Source organism: Hyperoodon ampullatus (genome assembly GCF_949752795.1).
Source record: "Hyperoodon ampullatus genome assembly, chromosome: 2".
NCBI lineage: Eukaryota > Metazoa > Chordata > Mammalia > Artiodactyla > Ziphiidae > Hyperoodon > Hyperoodon ampullatus.
In genome coordinates, this window is record NC_136915.1 from 37,354,536 (window position 1) to 37,376,062 (window position 21,527).

Consider the following 21,527-nt stretch of genomic DNA (forward strand, 5'->3'; position numbering starts at 1 on the left):
GGTTATCAGCTGATTTTTCAGCAGAAACTCTGCAGGCCAGAAGGGAGTGGCATGATATGCTTAAAGTGACAAAAGGCAAAAACCTACAACCAAGAATACTCTACCCATCAAAGCTTTCAGTTTTTTAATTAATTAATTAATTAATTAATTTGGTTGCGCCAGGTCTTAGTTGTGCTCACAGGCTTCTTAGTTGTGGCACATGGGCTCCTTAGTTGTGATGTGAACTCTTAGTTGTGGCATGCGAACTCTTAGTTGTGGCATGTGAGATCTAGTTACCTGACCAGGGATCAAACCCAGGGCCCCTGCATTGGGAGAACAGAGTCTTAACCACTGTGCCACCAGAGAAGTCCCTCATTCAGATTTTGACAGGTCTTAGGACTGTTCGGACAATTTAAAAATCTTTCCTTCAAGCAGAGGGCAGGAACAATATGAGTAATATCTGGATAGTACTTGGCAATGGCTTTGATAGGGAAAGAAGAAAATAACCTCTTTTGATCAGTTTCTGTCTTTGTGTAAGATTTCAATTTCCATTCTACTGTGTAATATAAAATCAAAGCATGTCCTCTTGTTTATGGCAGGGGTCATTCTCAGACTCTGGAATGGGGTCTGCTGTATGAAGTCATTACTCCCTTTTTCTAATCCTCTCTTTAATTTTTACATAAAACAATTTTGAGTGGTAGCAATGGTCCCTGCCTTGTTCCTGACTTTAATGGCAGTGCATTTAATGTTTAGCCATTTAATATGATGTTTGCTCTTTGTTTCTCAGAAAAAGAAAATAAACAACTCTTTATCATAGTTAGGAAATATCTTTTGTCTCTTGTTTTACTTAGTGTGTTTTACCAGAAACTGTTCTTGAATATTCTTAGCTGCTGTATAATTGTAGTTTTCAACTTGATTTTATCAATGTGATTAATTAGGTTGATGGATTTCCTAATTTTGAACTATCTGTAAGGGCATGAGATAAATTCTATTTTTAGGTTTACTCTTAGGTGGTTAATAGTTTTTCTTGCTGTTGTGAATGGAATCTTATTTTCTATTACATTTTCTAATTGGTTATTGCTGGTATATAGGAAAGCTATTGATTTTTTTTAGGTTGCTCTTGTATATGGTCACCTTGCTGAATTCTCTTATTAATTCTAATAGCTTATCAATTGATTTTCTTAGGTTTTTATATGTAAGCAATAGTGTCATTTGCAAATAATCACAATTTGCCTCTCCTTTTCTAATGTTTATACCTCTTAGTGTTTTCTGTCTCATTTTGAATTAGAGAAAATAAGTGATACCATTTTAATAGTAGTGGTGATAAAGGTCATTCTTGTCTTGTTTCTGACTTCAATTGGAATGTGTCTATTGCTTCACCATTAAGTATGGCATTTGCTGTAGGTTTTTATCATTGTTTTATTAGAAACAAACAATGTGGGACTTCCCTGGTGGCACAGTGGTTAAGAATCCGCCTGCCAATGCAGGGGATGCGGGTTTGAGCCCTGGTCCGGGAAGATCCCACATGCCGCGGAGCAACAAAGCCCGTGCGCCACAACTACTGAGCCAGTGCTCTAGAGCCCGTGAGCCACAACTACTGAGCCCGTGTGCCACAACTACTGAGCCAGTGCACCTAGTGTTCCACAACAAGAGAAGCCACCGCAATGAAAAGCCCGTGCACCACAACGAAGAGCCAATGCAGCCATAAATAAATAAATAAATTAATTAATTAATTAAAAAAACAAAAAAAAACCAAACAATGTATCAAATTAAGGCTGTTCTTTTCCTAGATGCTAGGACATTTTTTTCTTTTATATCATTAATGGGTGTTGAATTTATCAAGACATTCATTTAAAATGTTTTTATTTATTAATATAATAGGTTAAATTGATATATAATCTAATGCTGAACCATTCTTTCTTTCCTTCTTTCTTTCTTTCATGAATGACAACTTATTTTTTACACTGAAAGGCTGCTGAAAAACAATTACTAGTCCTATTAAAGAAAATCCAACATCTTAATTGAAAAGTATGGTGACTGTATTTACTCATTAACTACTACTGAAGTTTTCTAAAACAACTTGAAAACATCCTGTGTGTGTTTAATTTCAGTACAATGGATTCAAGATCAAGTATACCTGTTACATGTATTAAGGCTGGATTACAAATGTTCATCGTCATCACCATCATCATCATTGTCATCACCTTCACATTTTCTTTTAATGTGTTTGATGATTCATGGGCAGTATCTTGTGATGGCACCGTGTTAGTGTTAGTAAGAATGTTTTGGGACCCTATTAATGATGGATTAATCCGACATTCTGAACTGCTGCTGTTGCAGGAACTGATGCTTTTACAACTAGGACTATGAAGTGAGCATCTGTACTATAAACCTTTGCTCTGTGAGGGACATTGGAGTCCCTACCTTAGTTGAAACGGACATGATTTTGGGGGTTGGTGTGCCTGGAGTGGGGATTCTTGGTCTGCTACTAACTGAACCCACACTTAACTGTGGAACCGTTACTCTTCCAGCAAAGCAGATGCCTTTTTTTGGTAAAGATTTAAGTTTATAGTTGGGACTGTCAAGCAATATATATCAAGTGGCAATTTAGGGGCTGAATATGGCTTGACCAATGGCAAAAGAGTTTGATTTCTTTGCCTTCAATGTCTAATAAAAAATCTCGGGCTTCCCTGGTGGCGCAGTGGTTGAGAATCCGCCTGCCGATGCAAGGGATGAGGGTTCGTGCCCCGGTCCGGGAAGATCCCACATGCCGCAGAGCGGCTGGGCCCGTGAGCCATGGCCGCTGAGCCTGTGCGTCCGGAGCCTGTGCTCCGCAACGGGAGAGGTCACAGCAGTGAGAGGCCCACGTACCGCAAAAAAAAAAAAAAATCTCTTGGGGAGGAGAGGTAAAAGATTGGTTAGGGCAATACTGGATTGCCAATCGCACATCATCTGCATCAACAGTAGCTTTCTTAGCGTGGCTTGAATAAATTTTCACATCATCTAAAATTGTGGTCACAAATTGAAAGGCGACCTCCAACATCTGATTTATAACTCTTGCTTCATAGTCTGTAATCTCTATGTCCTTCAGGATTTGTGCCATCATCTGTGCATCTTTCAGCATGCTCTTGGGAGAAGGCATCTTGCCAGAATCTGTGATATCTAGTGATCAGACTCCTCGAGCTATATCACCCACATGAATGTAGTTCAGTCCTGGTTTTGATGCAAGTCCTTTGTCTAGTGTGGTTTTTCCAATCCCTGGTTTACCTTGCCTGCTCCGCCCTCCAGCTCCACCCTGCCATACACCCTGACTGGTGAACAGCATGTTGGGCCTTTTCTTATTTTCTTAAATAGATCATATAAGGTGAAAATTATGTATCCTTCAAATGTGTTTCTCTCTTTGTTAGGCTCTGATATTGTGCTACTTTCATGAGCTGAGAAAAATTTCAACTTCTTATATGCTCTGAAGTCAACTTATTTAAATGAGGAATAATCTGTCCCTTGAAGTTCGACTAGAACCACCTATTTATAACTCTCAGCCTGTTACTTTTTAACAGTGTAGCTCAATGACAATATTTTTATTTTTTCTATGGTTATTGCTCCATTTGGTTTTCTAATTCTTTTTGGAACAATTTTGGCTACTTTTTTTTTTAACTGGAAAACATAACTCAGAACTATGAGCTTTAGCTGATAAAGAAATTGGTATCAGAACAGGCATGAATTTGGTATTTATTTTTGGGCAGTGAAAATCCAGCTAATATCAAAAGTAGCCTTTGGGGCTTCCCTGGTGGCACAGTGGTTGAGAGTCTGCCTGCCGATGCAGGGGACGCGGGTTCGTGCCCCGGTCCGGGAAGATCCCACATGCCGTGGAGTGGTTGGGCCCGTGAGCCATGGCCGCTGAGCCTGCGCGTCCAGAGCCTGTGCTCCACAACGGGAGAGGCCACAGCAGTGAGAGGCCTGCGTACCGCAAAAAAAAAAAAAAAAAAAAAAAAAAAAGTAGCCTTTGGCCTGCTGCCAATAAGTTATCATCTGCAATCAATTATCACCTGAATGAAAGATGCATTGAAGGCAAAGCGTTGGGGAACTAAGTGGTCTCTGACACAGAACAGTATGGAGGGCAGATGGGATCTGTGAACTGCTATAAAGAGGGGTTTCTTTCTGGACAGAATGAAGAAAAAGAATATGAAGCTTAATACTCTAAAAGTTTGGCTCAAGACAAGTCCCCAAACCATTGGCTTTCTATGTCTATGATAAAAATAATTTATCTTTTGCAGTCGCGGGGCTGATAGTAACTGAAAATCAAATCCAAAGTGTTATATTGAGAATTACTGTAGTACAATATCAGTAAAATTCACAGCCTTGGGACTTCCCTGGTAGTCCAGTGGCTAAGACTCAGCGCTCCCAATGCAGGGGGCCTGGGTTCGATCCCTGGTCAGGGAAGTAGATCCTGCATGCCACAACTAAAGATCCTGAATGCTGCAATGAAGATCCCGCATGTGGGAATGAAGATCCAGCGTGCCACAGCTGAGACATGGCAGCCAAATAAATAAATAAATATTAAAACAAAACAAAAAACTCATAGCCTTTTGCCAGGTCTCGTATTTGAAAGTCAGAGCGTTGGCCAGAAAAGAAAGCAGTCAGATGACTCAGAACATCCAAAATCCTACCCCCTTGAGCCTCCCTGGCCAGCAGAAGTGGCTCCTTAAGGCTAATGGGTGACTTCTGACAATCCTTGTCAGCAGCAGGAAATAGTGACATAGTTCTGTGACAGCCTTCTGTTGATCCCTTCTGGTAAATCAAGGTAAATAAGGTAAACTCCATGAAAATACATGTGAGTGATGTTTCTGGAGAGCCAGTGTTCTAGGGAGCATCACAATGTCCCTTCCTAAGTACAAGTTGCTTTGCCTTACAACCTCCTACCATATGAAAGAGACAGAATACCATATTTTACTGATTCACATTTAAGAAAATAATTTATTAAGGTAAAATTCACATAACATAAAATTAATCATTTTAAAATGAACAATTCAGTGGCATTTAGTACATTCACAATTCCAACATTCTAACATCTCTGAAATGGAATTCATCTTACAATCAATGGTATGCTATGGTTTAATTGACAGTGTTTTATAAAATTCTTCATAGTGGAATATAAATAAAGGTGCACCTTTCAGTTGATGGTGTCTTAGAGTAGTTGAATTTGGGTACTTGGTGGTTTTCTTGGATTTTTGAGGGAGCATACATCATATTTGGGTGTCTTGCAACCCATTCATTTACTGAGTGACCTGAAAGACTGTCAGCTTTGAGAGGAATCCAGAGCAAAGGAAATTGTCCAGGTGGTCTAGGCTGCAATGTAAGTAGATAGGCCACTTGGTCTCCATGACCCACCAGATCCCAATCATGTTTCGGTCATCTTGCTGAGGGAGTCTATAACAAGCCCAGGAGCAGCAGTGCAGAAGAAAGCCATGCCCTGTCTGATAAGTAACTGATCTCCTTTGAGAAACAGCTTTATCTTACTACTGGTTCCTGACAGAAACTGAATGCTTGTCCATGGGACTACCAGGACAAGTGACCTTGCAAACTGAACTGCCCAATATAACCTGCAAACTATTTGATCCACTCTAAAGTCTTTAGTGTCCAAAAGCATTCATCATCAGGTAGAAAGGTTACAAATGAGACCAGGCTTAAGCATGTTTTCCTTTACCACCCATCGCTCAATGAATACTTATGGTCTCATCAGGCAGAGACTGTTTGAATGGATAAAGAAAAGCAAAACCCAAATATCTGCTGTATATAAGAGATGTACTCTAAAAGATGAAAGAAAATGGAAGGAAAAAGATATACCATGCAAACAGTAAGCTTGTGAAGGCTGGAGTGGCTACAATATCAGATAAAGTATACTTCAAGACCAAGACTATTACTAGAGATAAAGATAGATATTTCATAATAATAAAATGATCAATTCACCAGGAAGAAATAATAATTAAAAATGTGTAATAACAGAGCTTATGACCTAATAACAGAGCTTCAAAATATGTGGAGCAAAAATTGACAGAATTAAAAGAAGAAATACACAATTCCACAATCATAGCTGGAGATGAAAAAAAATCCTCGGCAATAGACTAAGAGACATAAAAAATCAATAAAGACATAGATTATGTGAACAATACCATCAATCATCTTGCCCTAACTGAAATTTATAAAACTCTGTACCAGGACTGCAGGATAAACATTCTTTTCAAATACACACGATATGTTCACCAATGGACCACAGGCTGGGCCATAAAACAAACCTCAATAAATTTGAAAGGATTGACTAGAAAAATGGTACAGATGAACCAGTTTGCAAGGCAGAAATAGAGACACAGATGTAGAGAACAAACATATGGACACCAAGGGGGGAAAGTGGGGGTGGGGAGTGGTGGTGGGATGAATTGGGAGATTGGGATTGACATATATACACTAATATGTATAAAATAGATAACTAATAAGAACCTGCTGTATAAAAAAATAAATTAAAAAAAGAATTTGAAAGGATTGAAATCATATAGAATATGTTCTATGACCACAATAAAATTAAATTCGATATCAATAATCATAAGATACCTAGAAAACTCCCAAATACTTGGAAATTAAGCAACATAGTTCTAAACAATCCATAGATCAAAGAAGCAATCGCAAGGGAAGTTAGAATGATAATGAAAATGTAAAATGATTAGTAGGATGCAGCTAAAGCAGTCATTAGGGTGAAAATTATAGCTCTAAGTATTTGTAATTGAAAATAAGAAAGGTCTAAATACCCCTTACATTTTATCGTGGAATGTTGACTTGCATCCCCAACTTTATGGTCCAGTGGATTAGATAATTCTCAGTTCGCATTGGGCGGTTTCATGGCATCTCGTGGACAAATGTTCAGCTTCTACCAGGGTCGCTGTAAGCCAAAGACTGCTTTTCAAGTAGTGGCCAGTGGTTTGTGGGTGGGATCAGAGCCTTACTTCAGAATCCTAGGTGCCCATGCTGTAATTCTCCAACTGGGGTTGCCAGAAGGTATATGTAAGTTTTTTGTCACAAAATACTTCCAAAACCATTAGGTCTGTTGGATAATCAGGCCCGACTGGTAACACAGCTTGCATTGCAACCTGGACCTACCTTTTGGAGAACCCCCTTTGGAGCCAGGTTCCTCTCTAAACTTATAGGTTACTGGTAAGTGAGACAGAGCAGCACGCCCCAAAATAGTACACATTGCCTCCAAACCCAAAGAGGGCCACCAAGCTTTTAACTCTTTCTTTGAGGTGAGTGGTATAAGCTGTGGCAGCTTGTTTCTTACTTTAATTTTTATTTATTTATTTAGTTTAGTAAAGCAAAAGAACTGACTGGCAAAGAAGTCTGTAAGATACTCCAAGACTTTGGGAGGACTGGCTCAAAGAAAAATACAACATGTATATAAAAGAAAAAAAAAGTTGTCTTAGTTTGAGCTGCTCTAACAAATACTATATAGCCTGAGTGACTTAAACAGTAGAAACTTATTTCTCAGAGTTCTGGCTGCTGGAAAGACTGAACTAGAAAAAAAAAAAAAAAAAGCCAAATGGCATAAATAGACCACAGGTGAGAGCGAGGGTGAGGGAAGGGGCCAGGAGTCCACTCAGGAAAGCTGGTAATTGTCGATGTGGAACTGGCAGGGGAAGGAGAAGGGAGATGCCTGCAAGAACACGAATTCCAAAAAAGCTGAAATGGTGTGGGGAGAGGACTCCCACAAACCCTGGAATACATGGGCGGTGAGTTTGACAACAGCAATCTTTTCCTTTGCGGAGGATGGAGGTGGAGTCTCCACTCAGCCGCAAACTCTGGAGACTCAGCGCTGGGGCTGGGGATGGGGGCGGGGCTCCCGAGAGCACCAAGGGAGGCGCTCCCCTCCGGAAGGCACCTGGCACTGTCCCAGGACTGCTCCCTGTTGGTGCCACACGTGTCTTCCAGCCATTCCCAGAGGAGGTCTTCATCTTTCTTTGGCCCCCAGAACTGGCCGGGGACCACACGGGCCTTGTCGATGCCACTGTCCTCCAGCTCCTTGCCCTCGACTTTGCCAATCTCGCACGCCCCACTGGCTTTCCCCCCAGGGGCGCAGGATGCTTTGGAGAGGTTGTCATCTTGATCAGGCCTCATTGGCAGCTCCAGTTCCCATCTACCTGTTTCTTTTTAATGAGGTACAACTTTCACACGATCAATGGCACAGTTCTTAATGTACCAGCTGAAGGCAGTGATCACTTTTCCTTCTGGACTGCTGAGGTCTCTATGGCACAGGGCCTGGCATGTAGTGGCATATCTAAGTGGCTTACAGTAAGTACTAAACAATTATTTGTTGAATGAACTAATGAACAAAATCGAATCAATGTACATTCCCACCAACAATAGACTGGTGCCTATGTCATCCATATCCTTGTCAAAAATAGGTATCACAGTTATGTTCAAGTTTTACCTATCTGATAGGCATAAAATGATTTCTCATTATACCTTTCAATTTTTCAGCTCTTTCAATCCCAGTGAGGTGGAATGCTTATCTGTATGGTTACTGGCTGTTGCACTTCTTCTGTGACTTTCCTAATCATGTTCTTTGCGCATTTCAAAAAGTGGGAAATTTGTCTTATTAGTTGGAAAATGTCCTTCATAATTAACCTGAGCAAGACCAGATCAGACTGAGCGGTTCTGGATCTTGATCACACCACACACAGACCACCTTCCCTTCCCCACAGTTTCTAAGGAGCCCCTGCAAATAGGGCACATGCTGGGAGAGACCAGAGGATGAGGAGACCCAGTGCCACGCTTAAGGAGCGCATAGTCTTGGTAGGAGAGGGGAGGAGGGCAGAGGGGGAGGGCAGAGGGGGAAAGGAAGGAGAGAGCCAGGCCAGGCACTCAGGAGCTAGAGTGCACTCTTTCTGGGCACAGCTGTGAACAGTGAGGCTCAGGAGGGAGGGGCTTCTGCGACTCTTTTTTATTCTGCATCCTACTGCCACGGCCAACCAGCCTCCGGTTCCAGCTGATTCTACCACTGCCTCTCACCAGGTTCTCCTGCCTCCAGCTTCATCCTCCCTACTGGCAAGCCACCAATCATCTTTCTAAAAGGTGAATCTGACTCCTTTCAGCCTTCTTCCTAACTCTCCTCCCCATGCCACCGCCACACACCCTTCAATGGCTTCACATTACTCTCAGGATTGAATAAAAACTCTGTTAAAGTCAACTTTGCATCCCCAGAGCACCCCAGCCTGAAGTCCCTCTCCCAGGCCCCTCAATAGGACACTGCAAAGCAAGAGTCTCTTCAGAAGTGATGCTGGGTTCCTGAAGAGGGTCAGCTGGGTGGGCACCGCAGGATAAGCTCCTCTCGGGGCTGGCAGGGAGACCCGTTGTCACCTGCAGTCTGGTAAAGGAAGTGTAGCAGTGGCTCCCCAGAAGGGTCAAGAGAGAGGCATCCCTCTCTCGTCCTCTTTTCCCCAACCCCTGGACTCAGTTTCCCGAAGGAATGAGCAGCTCTGGCCCCGTCATTCTGGGGGATTTCTTAATGGCAGCAGCTAAGGTGGCACTCCAGGATGGGGACAGAACCAGGCCATGGCCAAGACAGAATGACAAATGATTAACCTTAGGGTAAACCCCTTATCATGGCCCTCAATGCCTACCTCTGATCTTAAGTCTTCCTATTCTCCCCTTCCTCACCCAACAGCCACCACACTGGCCTTTTTTCTTTATGTCCTTTCAACACATAGTTCCTTCCATTTTAGAGACTTTGCACGTGTTATTCCTCATGTCTGAAACTCTCCTTCCCCAGGTATTCTGTGGCTATTTCCATCATTTAAACCTCAGCTCTGATTTCAGCTCCCTGGAGAAAACTTCCCTGGGGTTCCATATATTCCCCCATCCTATTACCCTATTTTATTTTTTTCACAGTACTTGTCACCATCAAACTTACACTCTCTATTTTATAGTTCATATGCTAGTTACAAGCCCCATTGGGAAATATTTGTATCTCATTCACCCATTGCATCCCCAGAGCCTAGAATAATGCCTTACACATACACACATTTATGTACCATGATCCTTGCCCTCACAGAAATGATTCTATCAAGAGCAACATATCTTAAACAAATAATTATGCAACACAGTAACTACAAGCAGAGTCAAGGGTTTTGAGGCAGAGGTGCAGGACCCTCTCCCACTTCTTGCTCCAAGGACCATTCCCTTACCCTGTGGGCAATTTCTGCTGCAAGACTCTGGCTTCCCCTGGAAACTGTTTAGAGCTCAGAGGATTCACCCAGGAATCAGGCCTCAGGAACAGGGCAAGGTTTGTACCTCTAGGCCCAGTTCTTCAAACTTTTGGGGTCTAGCTAGGCTTGTGGGCTGCAGCAACTATGTCCCCATATGCCCCAAGCCAGAATAAGTTACAACATTGATAGCTCACTTGTGTGGGCTGTCTGCTCCTCCAGGCCCTGCTTGAATTTCTGACAGGCCCCTGGCTTGGGGCCTGGTCTCCTTAATACCTTACAAGCTCCACTCCATCCCCCATGCTCAATGCCCAGTGTCCTCTATGTCTACAGGCTAGTTTGCAGAGGCTGAAGTTGGGAGCTGCTTCTCCTGTCCCTTCTGTGCTTCCTCAGGACCGCCTGTTCTAGAAGTCTCTCTCTCTCCAGGGAGATCAGCAAGTTTCTTCTTTTGAGGGATACTTCTTCCAGGTGCTACCTGTTTGGGATTGTGTTCTTGGACTACTTTGGAACCCACACTAGTGCAGTTAGCTCCCAGACTAGTGAAGTTCCAGGAAGCTGGGCTCCAGGAAAGCCCCATGAGGCCCCGACCCACACCCCACCCCCCATCAGAGGAGTGTAAGTGAGGGTCCAGACCTCACTCCATCTTGGCAGCCACCCTGGGAAGCTCTGCCTTGTCCAGTTGATCTCTTCATCTCGAACGCGTAGCACAGTATCTGGTATGTACTTAGCACTGAATGAACAGGGGCAATTAATACCACTAATTTATGTAATGAAAAAAGGCACCATGCAACTGTTTTACATGGATTATTGGCACTTCACTTACGCAGGTACCATGACAATTTCCATTTTAAAGTGAAGAAACGAGTTCAGAGAAATTAAGCGACTTCCAAGGTCACAAAGCTGTGCACTCTCTCTTCATTGCGCGACGGAGCAACGCAGAGGGAAAATGCCAGAAAGCAGGCAGCCCAGGAAACGGGCGGGCTCCTGGGAGCCAAAGAGTGCAGCAGTCCCTGCGCGGTCAGTAGTTTTCACACTGGGTTACCAGCCGGCTCGGTTTCCGCTAAGCACAGACCGGAAGTGTTCCTGACGGCCACATTTCTAACGCGCACGACCGGAAGTTTCTGTTTGCGGCTTTGCGGGGATAGGGGAGTCGCTGGGCCGCAGCCTGGAGGTCTAGGTGCGGAGGCGCTTGGGCTTAGGAGACAGCTGGGGCCGTTAGGGAGACCCAGGCGGCGGGACACTGGCGGGGCCCCGACCTGACCCTGAGCCACTCTCGTCCTCGCGGCCCGCCTCTTCACCCCGCCCCCACTTGGGGCTGAAGTGGCTCCGCCCCCCGATCTGAGCCTGGTAGTTCCTCAGGCACTGACTATTGACCTCGGGGTGCTCCCCCATCTCTCGGGCGCGATGGCTACGGGCGCGGATGTGCGGGACATTCTAGAACTCGGGGGTCCAGAGGGGGATGCAGCCTCCGGGACCATCAGCAAGAAGGACATTATCAATCCGGACAAGGTAGCAGTGGTGCCTGAGAGCGCTGGGTAGCGGTAGTGAAGTGGTGGGTAGGAGTGACAACGGAAGACAGCTCGGGGAGAGATGAGGTGCCACACTTCTTGTGAGATGGGCGGTAAAAGATGTGAAATAACGGGATAGAGAATATGTGTCACCTTGGTGAGATGGGATGGAGGAGGTGGGACCCTGTGGAAAATGGTGGGGACCAAGAGGGTGTGACATTTGTAAGACAGGAACTAGAGAGTGTGACACTTGTGGGATATTGGGGGGACATCAACTCGGTGTGACATGCTGAGAGATGCTGGAAAAGTATCTTCTGCTCTGACAGGTAGGGCTCTGAGGTACGGGTGTGGAGGGGAATGACCTGCTCAGACCCAGGTGCCCCTTGAGTGGGTTTCTGTACCTTCATAGTGTGTCATTATGTGTCACAGTGTGTATGTGTGTCATTGTACCTGTAGATGCTGGTTTGTTCAGGGATTGAGCTGGGCTAAAGAATTTTCAGGGAAGGGAGTATAGCCTGTGGTTCCTCTCCTGTGGTTTCCCTCCCCAGAAAAAGTCCAAGAAGTCCTCTGAGACACTGACCTTCAAGAGGCCCGAGGGCATGCACCGGGAGGTCTATGCACTGCTCTACTCTGACAAGAAGCAAGTATTAGAATCCCAGATCCCCCAGGCTTTGGTCCCTGACCAACCTGCATGTCCCTAACTCCTAATTTTCCCAGCCAGTTTTCTCCCCACCTCCCCTCTCCACACAGGGCTTCTGCTTGCTTAGGATGTTGGAGCTCGGATGTCTCACTCCAGGACGTGACTTCCTTGCTCTATGGTAGATCAGCAGCCTGGGTCCAAAGGCTCTCTACACACCTTCTGACTGTAATCTCTCACCTCCTTAAACCCTGCTGCCAGGGATGCACCCCCACTGCTACCCAGTGACACTGGTCAAGGCTACCGCACAGTGAAGGCCAAGTTGGGCTCCAAGAAGGTGCGGCCGTGGAAGTGGATGCCATTCACCAACCCAGCCCGCAAGGATGGAGCCATGTTCTTCCACTGGCGACGGGCAGCAGAGGAGGGCAAGGACTACCCCTTCGCCAGGTTCAATAAGGTGAGCCACCACCATTGGGACGTAGGCCAAAGTTGCCCACCTACTCTGAGCCACTTGCCTGAGCACTCCAGTCTCCTAGTTGGCTCCAGAGGCCCCCTCAGGCCAGGTCATTAACAGTGGTTACCCACTCAGTTATTGGTGCAAGTACCTCTGTGGGTCTTCACTGCCCATGGGATCCTGTCCTCTCCTGGACCTGCTCTGGTGCTCGGTGTGTTGCCTTAGCCTTTCGTTTCTCGCTGTTCTTCGGAGCTGTGTCCTAGGTGCTCTACTCTTCTCACTCTCTACTTTCTCCCTAGTGTGTCTCGTTTACCCTGTGACCTCCGTTACCCTCTGTATGCCATTAACCCCATTCAGTGTCTCCAGTCCAGAGCAGCAGTCCACATATATCCAGTCATTTGCTTACCTCTCTCCCTGAAGGCCCCACGGGTACTTCAGATCAAGTGGATACCCTTGAGCAGAACTCATAATCTTCCCTCTGTTCCCCACCCCCAAACCTGTTCCTCACATAAGTGAATGATGCCACTATCCACCCAATTGCCCAAACCAGAAATTTGGGAATCATCCTTGACTTAGCTTCTCCCTTAGCTCTCATATTATTTCAATCAACAACGGGACAAAGAAGGTAGGGGAAGACAGATAACAAACATGTAAGCAAATAAATTGGATTCTTTCAGATAAGAGCCATCAATAACATAAAACCAGGATATGAAATGAGATAAAGAGTGAACTTGTAGGTGTAGGGGAGGCCTAATAGATAGGGTGGTCAGGGAGGGCCTCTCTGAGAAGCTGGCATTTGAGTTAGACTTCAGTGATACATCTAGTCATTGAGTCCTGCTGACTCTGTTTCTATAATAAATCACATCTGCCTGTGTTCTTCATTCTCTGTACCCTAATCCAAGCTGAATTATCTCTGGTCTGGATTACTGAGGCTCAGATGGAGCAGGGCCTTATACAGACTCACGCAGCCAGTGAGAAGCAGAGCTGGGCTGGGCTAGGATTCCCTAGGCTGTTGTTTAAGCCACTCACGATACGGCCCCACAGTCCCTGCAGCTTGGAGCAGCCTAGACTTCGAGTCTGCAAGCACTGGGGGCTTGAACCCCGGACTCCCAAGTCCTGACTTCTTTCCCCTCAGCCAGTATACCCACCTGCACCTGGACACCTCCCCCTGGGTGGCTCACAGGCCTCTCAGACTCAGTACGTCCAGGTGCGACCCATCATTCTCCCCCATGCCCCCAAACTGGTTTTCCTCCTTAGGCCCCTCACCACCATCCTTAGGCCCCTCAGGTCCAGTGGAGGGAGAGGCTGGAGATGTAAGACTGAGAAGGGATAACCAAGAGGTAAGAGATTTGAGGTGGGGGTGGGAAGGTTGGATGAGACAATTTGAGGTGAAGACAAAAGAGTGTTCATTTTGTATTTAGTAAATACTACTCCATGCCAAGTCAAGCCCAAGGCAGTGGGGACACAAACATGAATCAGGCACAGTATCTGCCCTCTAGAAACTCTGCATGTTGTTGGGGAGCTGGGGGGAGGCACAGGCAATTACAGATCGGTGGGATACGTGCCATATTGGGAGGAACTGAAGGTCATGGAAACTTCCTGGAGAAGTTAGAGCTTGAGTTGAGTTTTTTTTTTAATTGAAGTATAGTTGATTTACAATGTTGTGTTACTGGTGTACAGCAAAGTGATTTAGTTATACCTGTGTGTGTGTGTGTGTGTGTGTATGTGTATTCTTTTTCTTACTCTTTTCCATTATAGTTAATACAAGATATTGAATATAGTTCCCTGTGCTATACAGTAGGACCTTGTTTATCTGTTTTATATATTGTAGTTTGTATCTGCTAATCCCAAACTCCTAATTTATCCCTCTCCCCCTCCCCCTTTGGTAACCGTAAGTTTGTTTTCTATGTCTGTGAGTCTGTTTCTGTTTTGTAAATAAGTTCATTTGTATTATATTTTAGATTCCTCATATAAGTGATATCGTATGATATTTGTCTTCTCTGTCTGACTTACTTCACTTAGTATGATAATCTCTAGGTCCATGTTGCTGCAAATGGCATTATTTCATTGTTTTTTTATGGCTGAGTAATATTCCATTGTATATATGTACCACATCTTCTTTATCCATTCATCTGTCGATGGGCATTTAGGTTGCTTCCGTGTCTTGGCTACTGTGAATAGTGCTGCTATAAACATAGGGGTGCATGTATTTTTGCAAATTAGAGTTTTCTCCGGATATATGCCCAGGAGTGGGATTGCTGGGTCATATGGTATTGATTTGAGTCTCGAAGGATGTTACCAGGTGATAGTAGAAAAGGAGTGCAGTGACTTGTTCAGGCAGAGGGGACATCATGAGCAAAGGCATAAGTGAAAAATCAGCCATGTGTGGGATGCTGTGGGCATTTCCCTGTTGATGGAGCCTAAGGTCCAAGGTAGGATATGGTGGGAGACGAGACCTGAGAGGGCAGCAGGGCCGCGTCAGGCAGGGCTTGGCAGCCAGGCTCAGGAATTTGGGCTTTGCTCTGATGTCTTTAGGGAGCCACTGACAAATTTTAAGTAGAGAGGTGTCGGGATCAGATTTGAGTTTTAGAAAGATCGTGGTGACTGGGTGGAGAATGAAGTCAAAGTAAAGGGAACTAACATCTTCCCTCCAATACTGCTCTCTCCTGGGGTCCCGCTTTCAGTCTGTGGCTCCCCAGCCGCTTTCCTGCTCAAGCCAGAAACATAGGAGTTACCTATGACAGCATCTTCTCTCACCCCTCACAGCCACTTGTCACATCCTATGATGTTTAATCTAAAGCCTCTCAAGTCCATGCCCTTTTCTCTGCCTTCCACTGGTGCTGCTTTATTTCAGCCCTCTTCACTTCCCACCTGGATTATTTCTTAAACCCGCCAGCTGGTCTCCCAGGCTCATGTTTCACCCCGTCTTCACTGTTGCCAGGGTGGTCTTTGTAAAAGAGAATCGTGACCATCTCACTCCTCTCTTTAAAACTAACCTTACTGACTCCCGTCACCCACAGGATGAATTCCAGACTCCTTAGCAGTCACACAAGGCTTGCAGCAGCTTGCCTCTGTCAACTCTCCAGGCTCTCTTCAGGCCTCTCCCTGTCTCACCCTTTTCTTGTTTCCCTTAGTGTCCCTGACTGCCAAGCCCGCACACATCAGGCCATTTCTCTCTCATCGCTGTTTATGTGGCCCCCCTGCTTAGGAGTCTCTCCAGCGCCTTCCCTCACTGGTTCAGTTCTACTTAACCTTAAGACTGAACCAGGCTCCATTTACCTCTTCCCTGACAACCCTTGTCCCAGGCTGCATCAGGTGTCACTCATTACACCCTAGGCATACCTTTGTCATCAAATTCGCTGCACTTTACTAAATTTTCAGCTGGACTGTGAGCTCTGAGAAGGCAAGGCCCCTGTCTGTCTTATTCAGCATTGTGTCCCCAGCATAGGGCTAGCAGGCCCGTGATAAATATTTGCTGAATGAATGACCATCTCCCTTGCTTGACGGTGAGCTGCTTTTTAAGTAGCAGTGTTCAGAGAGGTCACATCTTGGCTGCAGATGGAGAATTGTTTAGAAGAGGATTAAATGGAGGCAGAGAGGCCAGTGGGGAGGCTGTTTCTCTGTCCAGGCAAAGGGGTAGTGGTGGTCTGGACAGGGTTGTGGCAGAGGAGATACAGAGTTGGGAGGTAAAATCCACAGATGTGGGAAAGGGGAGCGGTCAAGGGTAAAGGTGGGATTTAAAGATGCCTGCTAGGTTTCCGCTTGGGTGATGGTGACATTGACTGAGATCCGGACTGGGGGAGATAGGAGTTTGAGGGAGGGCGATGAGCTCAGTACTGAACATATTAGGATTTGTTTTCTTTTAATTGAGGTATAGTTACTATATATCATACATACATTAGCTTCAGGTTACAACATAATGATCCAGTATCGGTATATATTGTGAAATGACCACCCCAGCAAGCCTAGTTAACACGTATCACCTGAACATATTCAGTTTGAGATGTATATAGGATCTCCAGTAGGAGATGTCCAAGAGGCAGCTGGACATAAGGGTTTTGAGAGCAGGTTCAGAGCCAATGTGGTCTTTGATGGAGAAACTTCCCTCGTCCAGCCTAGCATTGTCTCTTTCCTGGGGTCTCTGACTGATAGACGCAGGTGGTGGTGGTGCTGTTTGTCCCTGAGGGAGGTCTGGGGGACGGGACATGGGTGTTGGGGTGGGGGGTGTATGTTGCGAGTAGGATTCAGGTGCCTTTTCCTTAGAGACGTGACCTTGGCCAGCTCTGGCGGAGCTGCAAGTCTCACTGTCACCACTGGGTGGCAGGAGTACTTCAATCAAGTGTGCCATGACTAGGGCTCCTGGGCCTTTCTCCAGAATTTAGCCATCTGCCTTACTCCAAAGTTGACCTTTGGACTCCACAGAAGCACTCACACGTGGTCCCCTCACCTTAACCATCGGGTCAGGAGCATGTGTCCTGTTACCGAGGCTCTGGAGCCAAAGGCATGATGAAGTTGGTCCTGGAGTGGATTCAGAGGCAGGCAACAGTTCTAGAGCCTGCCAGGGCCTTTGGTCAAGCAGAGAGTTTCTTTTCTTGCTCTGGAAACATCATGTCCAGGTGCCCTGTGCAGGGTCCCAGGCAGAGGATTTGCTTTTGTCCAGCCCAGGGATTGACAATAAACAGGAGGGGCTGCTGGAGCCTGCGGGACGTGCTGTGACGTGGGCGTGCCCCCTGTCCCTCCATGCCTGTAGACGGTGCAGGTGCCCGTGTATTCAGAGCAGGAGTACCAGCTCTATCTTCATGACGATGCTTGGACAAAGGCAGAAACCGACCACCTCTTTGACCTTAGCCGCCGCTTTGACCTACGTTTTGTTGTTATCCACGACCGGTATGACCACCAGCAGTTCAAGGTGAGCTGGTATCGTGCATTTGCATGTGGGCCCAACCCCCGGGCGTGGCAGGCCCACTACCTTCATGATCTCCTCTCCACATGCCTCTGAGTTTTCATCCTCCCTCTCTCTGTATCTTTATCCTCAGAAGCGTTCTGTGGAGGACTTGAAGGAGCGCTACTACCACATCTGTGCCAAGCTTGCCAACGTGCGGGCCGTGCCAGGCACAGACCTCAAGATACCAGTGTTTGATGCTGGGCACGAGCGACGGCGGAAGGAACAGCTGGAGCGTCTCTATAACCGGACCCCAGAGCAGGTCAGCCCGAGGCCCACAGACTCTGCTCCGTGCCGTGAAACCCCTTGACCGTTGCCTCCCTCCTGCACACCCTCAACGCCCTCACCCCAGCTCCCCTTCTTCCCCCTCTTCCCGCCCCCATCCAGCCCTGCCTCTCGCCGGCCATCCTCCCTGCTCTCTGTAGCCCTCACCTCCCTCACGATCCCCTGCTGCTCAGGTTCCCTCACAGACAGCCCGGCACCCCTCTGTCTCCCCGTCTCCTCTCACCGCCCCATGACCCTCACGGGCGTCTCAGCGTCTCTCTTTCCCAGGTGGCGGAGGAGGAGTACCTGCTGCAGGAGCTGCGCAAGATCGAGGCCCGGAAGAAGGAGCGGGAGAAGCGCAGCCAGGACCTGCAGAAGCTGATAACGGCGGCGGACACCACTGCAGAGCAGCGGCGCACGGAACGCAAGGCCCCCAAGAAGAAGCTCCCCCAGAAAAAGGAGGCTGAGAAGCCGGTGTGGAGACCAAGTCAGCCCAGCTCAGGGTGGAGGGCTCTGAGAGCACGCGGAGCCGGCAGGGGGCTGGGACTAACACCGGGCCCTCTCCCCGTGACAGCCTGGTCTCCGTAACTCCTTCTCCCCCAGGCCGTTCCTGAGACTGCAGGCATCAAGTTCCCAGACTTCAAGTCCGCAGGCGTCACACTGCGGAGCCAGCGGGTACGTGAGTCACCTCCTTCACTGTGTCTGGGCCCTGGGCCCTGGGCTCTGCGGCCTGGATGCTGCAGGCCATGGGGCCGGAGCAGGTGGAGGCGGATGTACTGGGATCTCAGGGGGATGCCAGGCTGAGCTCACAGCTTTCACTCTATTCCGCTTACTGGCTGTTTTCTTCTGTGACCCAGAGCTGCCTCTAGGGGTTATCTTCTCTTCCACTCCCCCCACTGCCTTTAGTCTCCTTCATTCTAAACCGCTTGTTGGGGGGAGAGGGCTTAGCTGCCTGGGTCATTGCAGATGAAGCTGCCAAGCTCTGTGGGACAGAAGAAGATCAAGGCCTTGGAACAGATGCTGCTGGAGCTGGGTGTGGGTGAGTGCAGGGGCCAGCCCCTCAGGACGTCCCCACCGAGGCTGCAGATGAAGGCTGGGTGTGGGGGGCAGTTCTGGCTGCCGGCCTCCCACTGCACCCCAGCTCTGTCCCTGTGCCTTCCACCCACCTGCCCACAGAACTGAGCCCGACGCCCACGGAGGAGCTGGTGCACATGTTCAACGAGCTGCGGAGTGACCTGGTGCTGCTCTACGAGCTCAAGCAGGCATGTGCCAACTGCGAGTACGAGCTGCAGATGCTGCGGCACCGGCACGAGGCGCTGGCCCGGGCCGGTGTGCTGGGGGGCCCCGCCACACCGGCATCGGGCCCGGCCCCGGCCCCGGCGGAGCTGGCGGTGCCTGAACCCGGTCTCGGCCCGGACCCCAGCAAGGACGCCATCATTGATGTGGTGGGCGCACCCCTCACACCCAATTCGGTAAGAGGCAGGGGGAGCGCAAACTGGCCCTGCTAGTGAGCACATGCACGTGCGTACGCAGGCCCCACCCCCTCTAGTGCCTGCAACAGGAGTCGTCACTCTGAGGGGTTCTGAGAATGAGGGACTGGGTGGTCGGTCAGTAGGCATCACCTTCCTGACTCAGAGAGTGAAACACGTGCACCCAGCCTGAATCTGGCCCTGGGGGCCATTGACCTCAGCACCTTCTGTGTCTCCTCAGAGGAAGCGACGGGAATCGGCCTCCAGCTCCTCTTCTGTGAAGAAAGCCAAGAAGCCCTGAGGGGCCACACGGGGTGTGGGATGGTGCTGTGTAAATAGAGCTGCTGAGTTGGACTGGGCTGCTTCCTTTTCCTTCCCACCACTTCTCATGCCCCTGGCTGGGAGGGTGGGCAGGAGGTGGGGGGGTCACCATACCCACTCCATGGGGATGGCGCTGGGGCTTGCCTGCACTGAGGCCCTTAGCAGCCCTTTAACCACTGACCAGCTTTGCCCAAACACCTGTATCCACGAACACCCGTGGTTCTGCACTCAGGTTGGTTCACACACAGCAATGACCATAGATAGCGGCTGCTTTGAACACAGCCTTGTGCTCAGACAGTCCAGGGCCCTGTGCATGTTCGGTGTGGGTCCCCTAGGTGCTTCAGAGACTGCCAGCTCTACTGGTGGCCTTGAGCACAGGGCAGCCTGGCATGTGCTCTAACCCCTGCACATCCAGACAGTTAGGCTGGCACACACACACCCAGGGCCTCGTTTCCCCGACTTTATTCAGTGGCACGTTCACAGCGGGGATGGGGGTAGACACAAGGTGGGGCCTGATCTGTCCTGGAGCCCTGGGGGCACCACACACCATGCACTACAGATGGGAGGGGGCACAGGGGGGCTTGGTGGCCCCAGCAAGAAGCCTGTACTGGGAGGAGACAGTGAGGAGGAGGCCCCCCAGCCCAGGCCCACAATGGGAGGGCCTGATACTGGGCTGAGGTTGAGGGGAGGGGGTAGGGGGCACAAAGTGTCTGTTCCAGAGGGGCCAAGTGGCCAAGCCTTACCCAGGACACAAGCCCACAGGGCGGGCTGGGGGACACTCTGGACGTAGAGCTGTGCCACTCTCCCTTTGCCCCTCTGGTGAGGGAGAGGAGGGTCTTGGGCTGGGCCAAGCAGCTACCCTGTCCTGCCCCATCCCTTCCTCGGCCAGTCAGAACGGCTTTGATGTCTGCTTGAAGATGAAGCCTCGGTATGCGAGTGTCTTCATGATGTTGGCGATGTTCTTGCAGTCATCTAAAAAGAGGAAGAGAAGACATTTAGATGGGCCCCAGAGCCTTCCCCTGTGGGCCCAGAGGTACACGGGTGGGGGTGGGAGGCAGGTTCAGATTCAGGAGCCATAGGCTCTAAACCAGTGGGTCCTATCCCCAGCTGGCAGTAACTCCAGCTTCAGGTTGGGCCGGGTGATGCTGGGCCAGCAAGAAGCCTGGTCTCAATGCTTCTGAGTCCCATAATTCATGCTGGAAATTGGCCGGCGTGTCCCTCCCTGGCCCCAGCGGTGATGTATGGGCACCGTCGCAGTAAGAAAAAGGCAGAGTAAATGTGTAATTTCTCCCTTGACGGCCCCCGGCCGCTGGGCGATCCTTCTTGTTGCCGCCGCGTGGGGACGGCCCGTCCGCCACACTCCGTCTTGCCGCCACCCGTCTTGATGTCTCCATTTCATTACTGTGCGGCCATTCATCACGCCCACGGCCAGGGTGACTTTGCCGGCACTTGCATGTGTGTGGGAGACGTGGCCCAGGCCATAATCACTGGTGACAAGGCACAAGCCTCGGCACTTCTGGGCCGGGGTCCCAGGCTCACGTGCTCCAGCAGCTACTGCCTGGGCGCCTGCTCCTGTGCAGCCCAGGCCAGTGGAGAGGGGCCGGGTCTGTGGTCCTCTTAACACCCTGGCCAGCAGCCTTCTACCAGACACGCCTGTGTAGCTCAGCCCAAGCCCTGCCTCTCCCACCCCGGCAGGCTTCAGCCCT

General features: G+C 48.5%; 2 protein-coding genes and 1 pseudogene across 8 annotated transcripts in view; 1 reads left to right on the forward strand and 2 right to left on the reverse strand.

Annotated features, from left to right (window-relative positions):
* Positions 1-2,139: 2,139 nt before the first annotated feature.
* Positions 2,140-3,127, reverse strand: LOC307067780 (transcription initiation factor TFIID subunit 9-like; annotated as a pseudogene). The gene is made up of 2 exons: positions 2,851-3,127; positions 2,140-2,664 (listed from the first exon to the last, which is right to left on the reverse strand). The product of its transcript is annotated as a transcription initiation factor TFIID subunit 9-like (transcript).
* Positions 3,128-11,630: 8,503 nt separating this feature from the next.
* On the forward strand, positions 11,631-19,859 carry DMAP1 (DNA methyltransferase 1 associated protein 1; the record flags this gene model as incomplete). Its single annotated transcript, XM_079720675.1, has 10 exons — positions 11,631-11,735; positions 12,283-12,374; positions 12,633-12,828; positions 17,576-17,734; positions 17,862-18,029; positions 18,320-18,505; positions 18,635-18,706; positions 18,998-19,070; positions 19,208-19,503; positions 19,742-19,859. The coding sequence occupies 10 exons, from the start codon at positions 11,631-11,633 to the stop codon at positions 19,799-19,801; spliced, it is 1,407 nt and encodes a 468-aa protein (XP_079576801.1). The 3' UTR covers positions 19,802-19,859.
* Positions 19,860-20,280: 421 nt separating this feature from the next.
* The window catches only part of ERI3 (ERI1 exoribonuclease family member 3), a gene marked incomplete at its 5' end in the record, with an annotated part of 129,180 nt that continues 127,933 nt past the window's right edge, over positions 20,281-21,527 (reverse strand). For all 6 annotated transcript variants that reach the window (XM_079696439.1, XM_079696438.1, XM_079696437.1 and 3 more), the window contains one exon: positions 20,281-20,793. In XM_079696439.1, the coding sequence (XP_079552565.1) occupies positions 20,711-20,793 (83 nt within the window). In that variant the 3' untranslated portion in view covers positions 20,281-20,710. The remainder of the gene's footprint in view (positions 20,794-21,527) is intronic.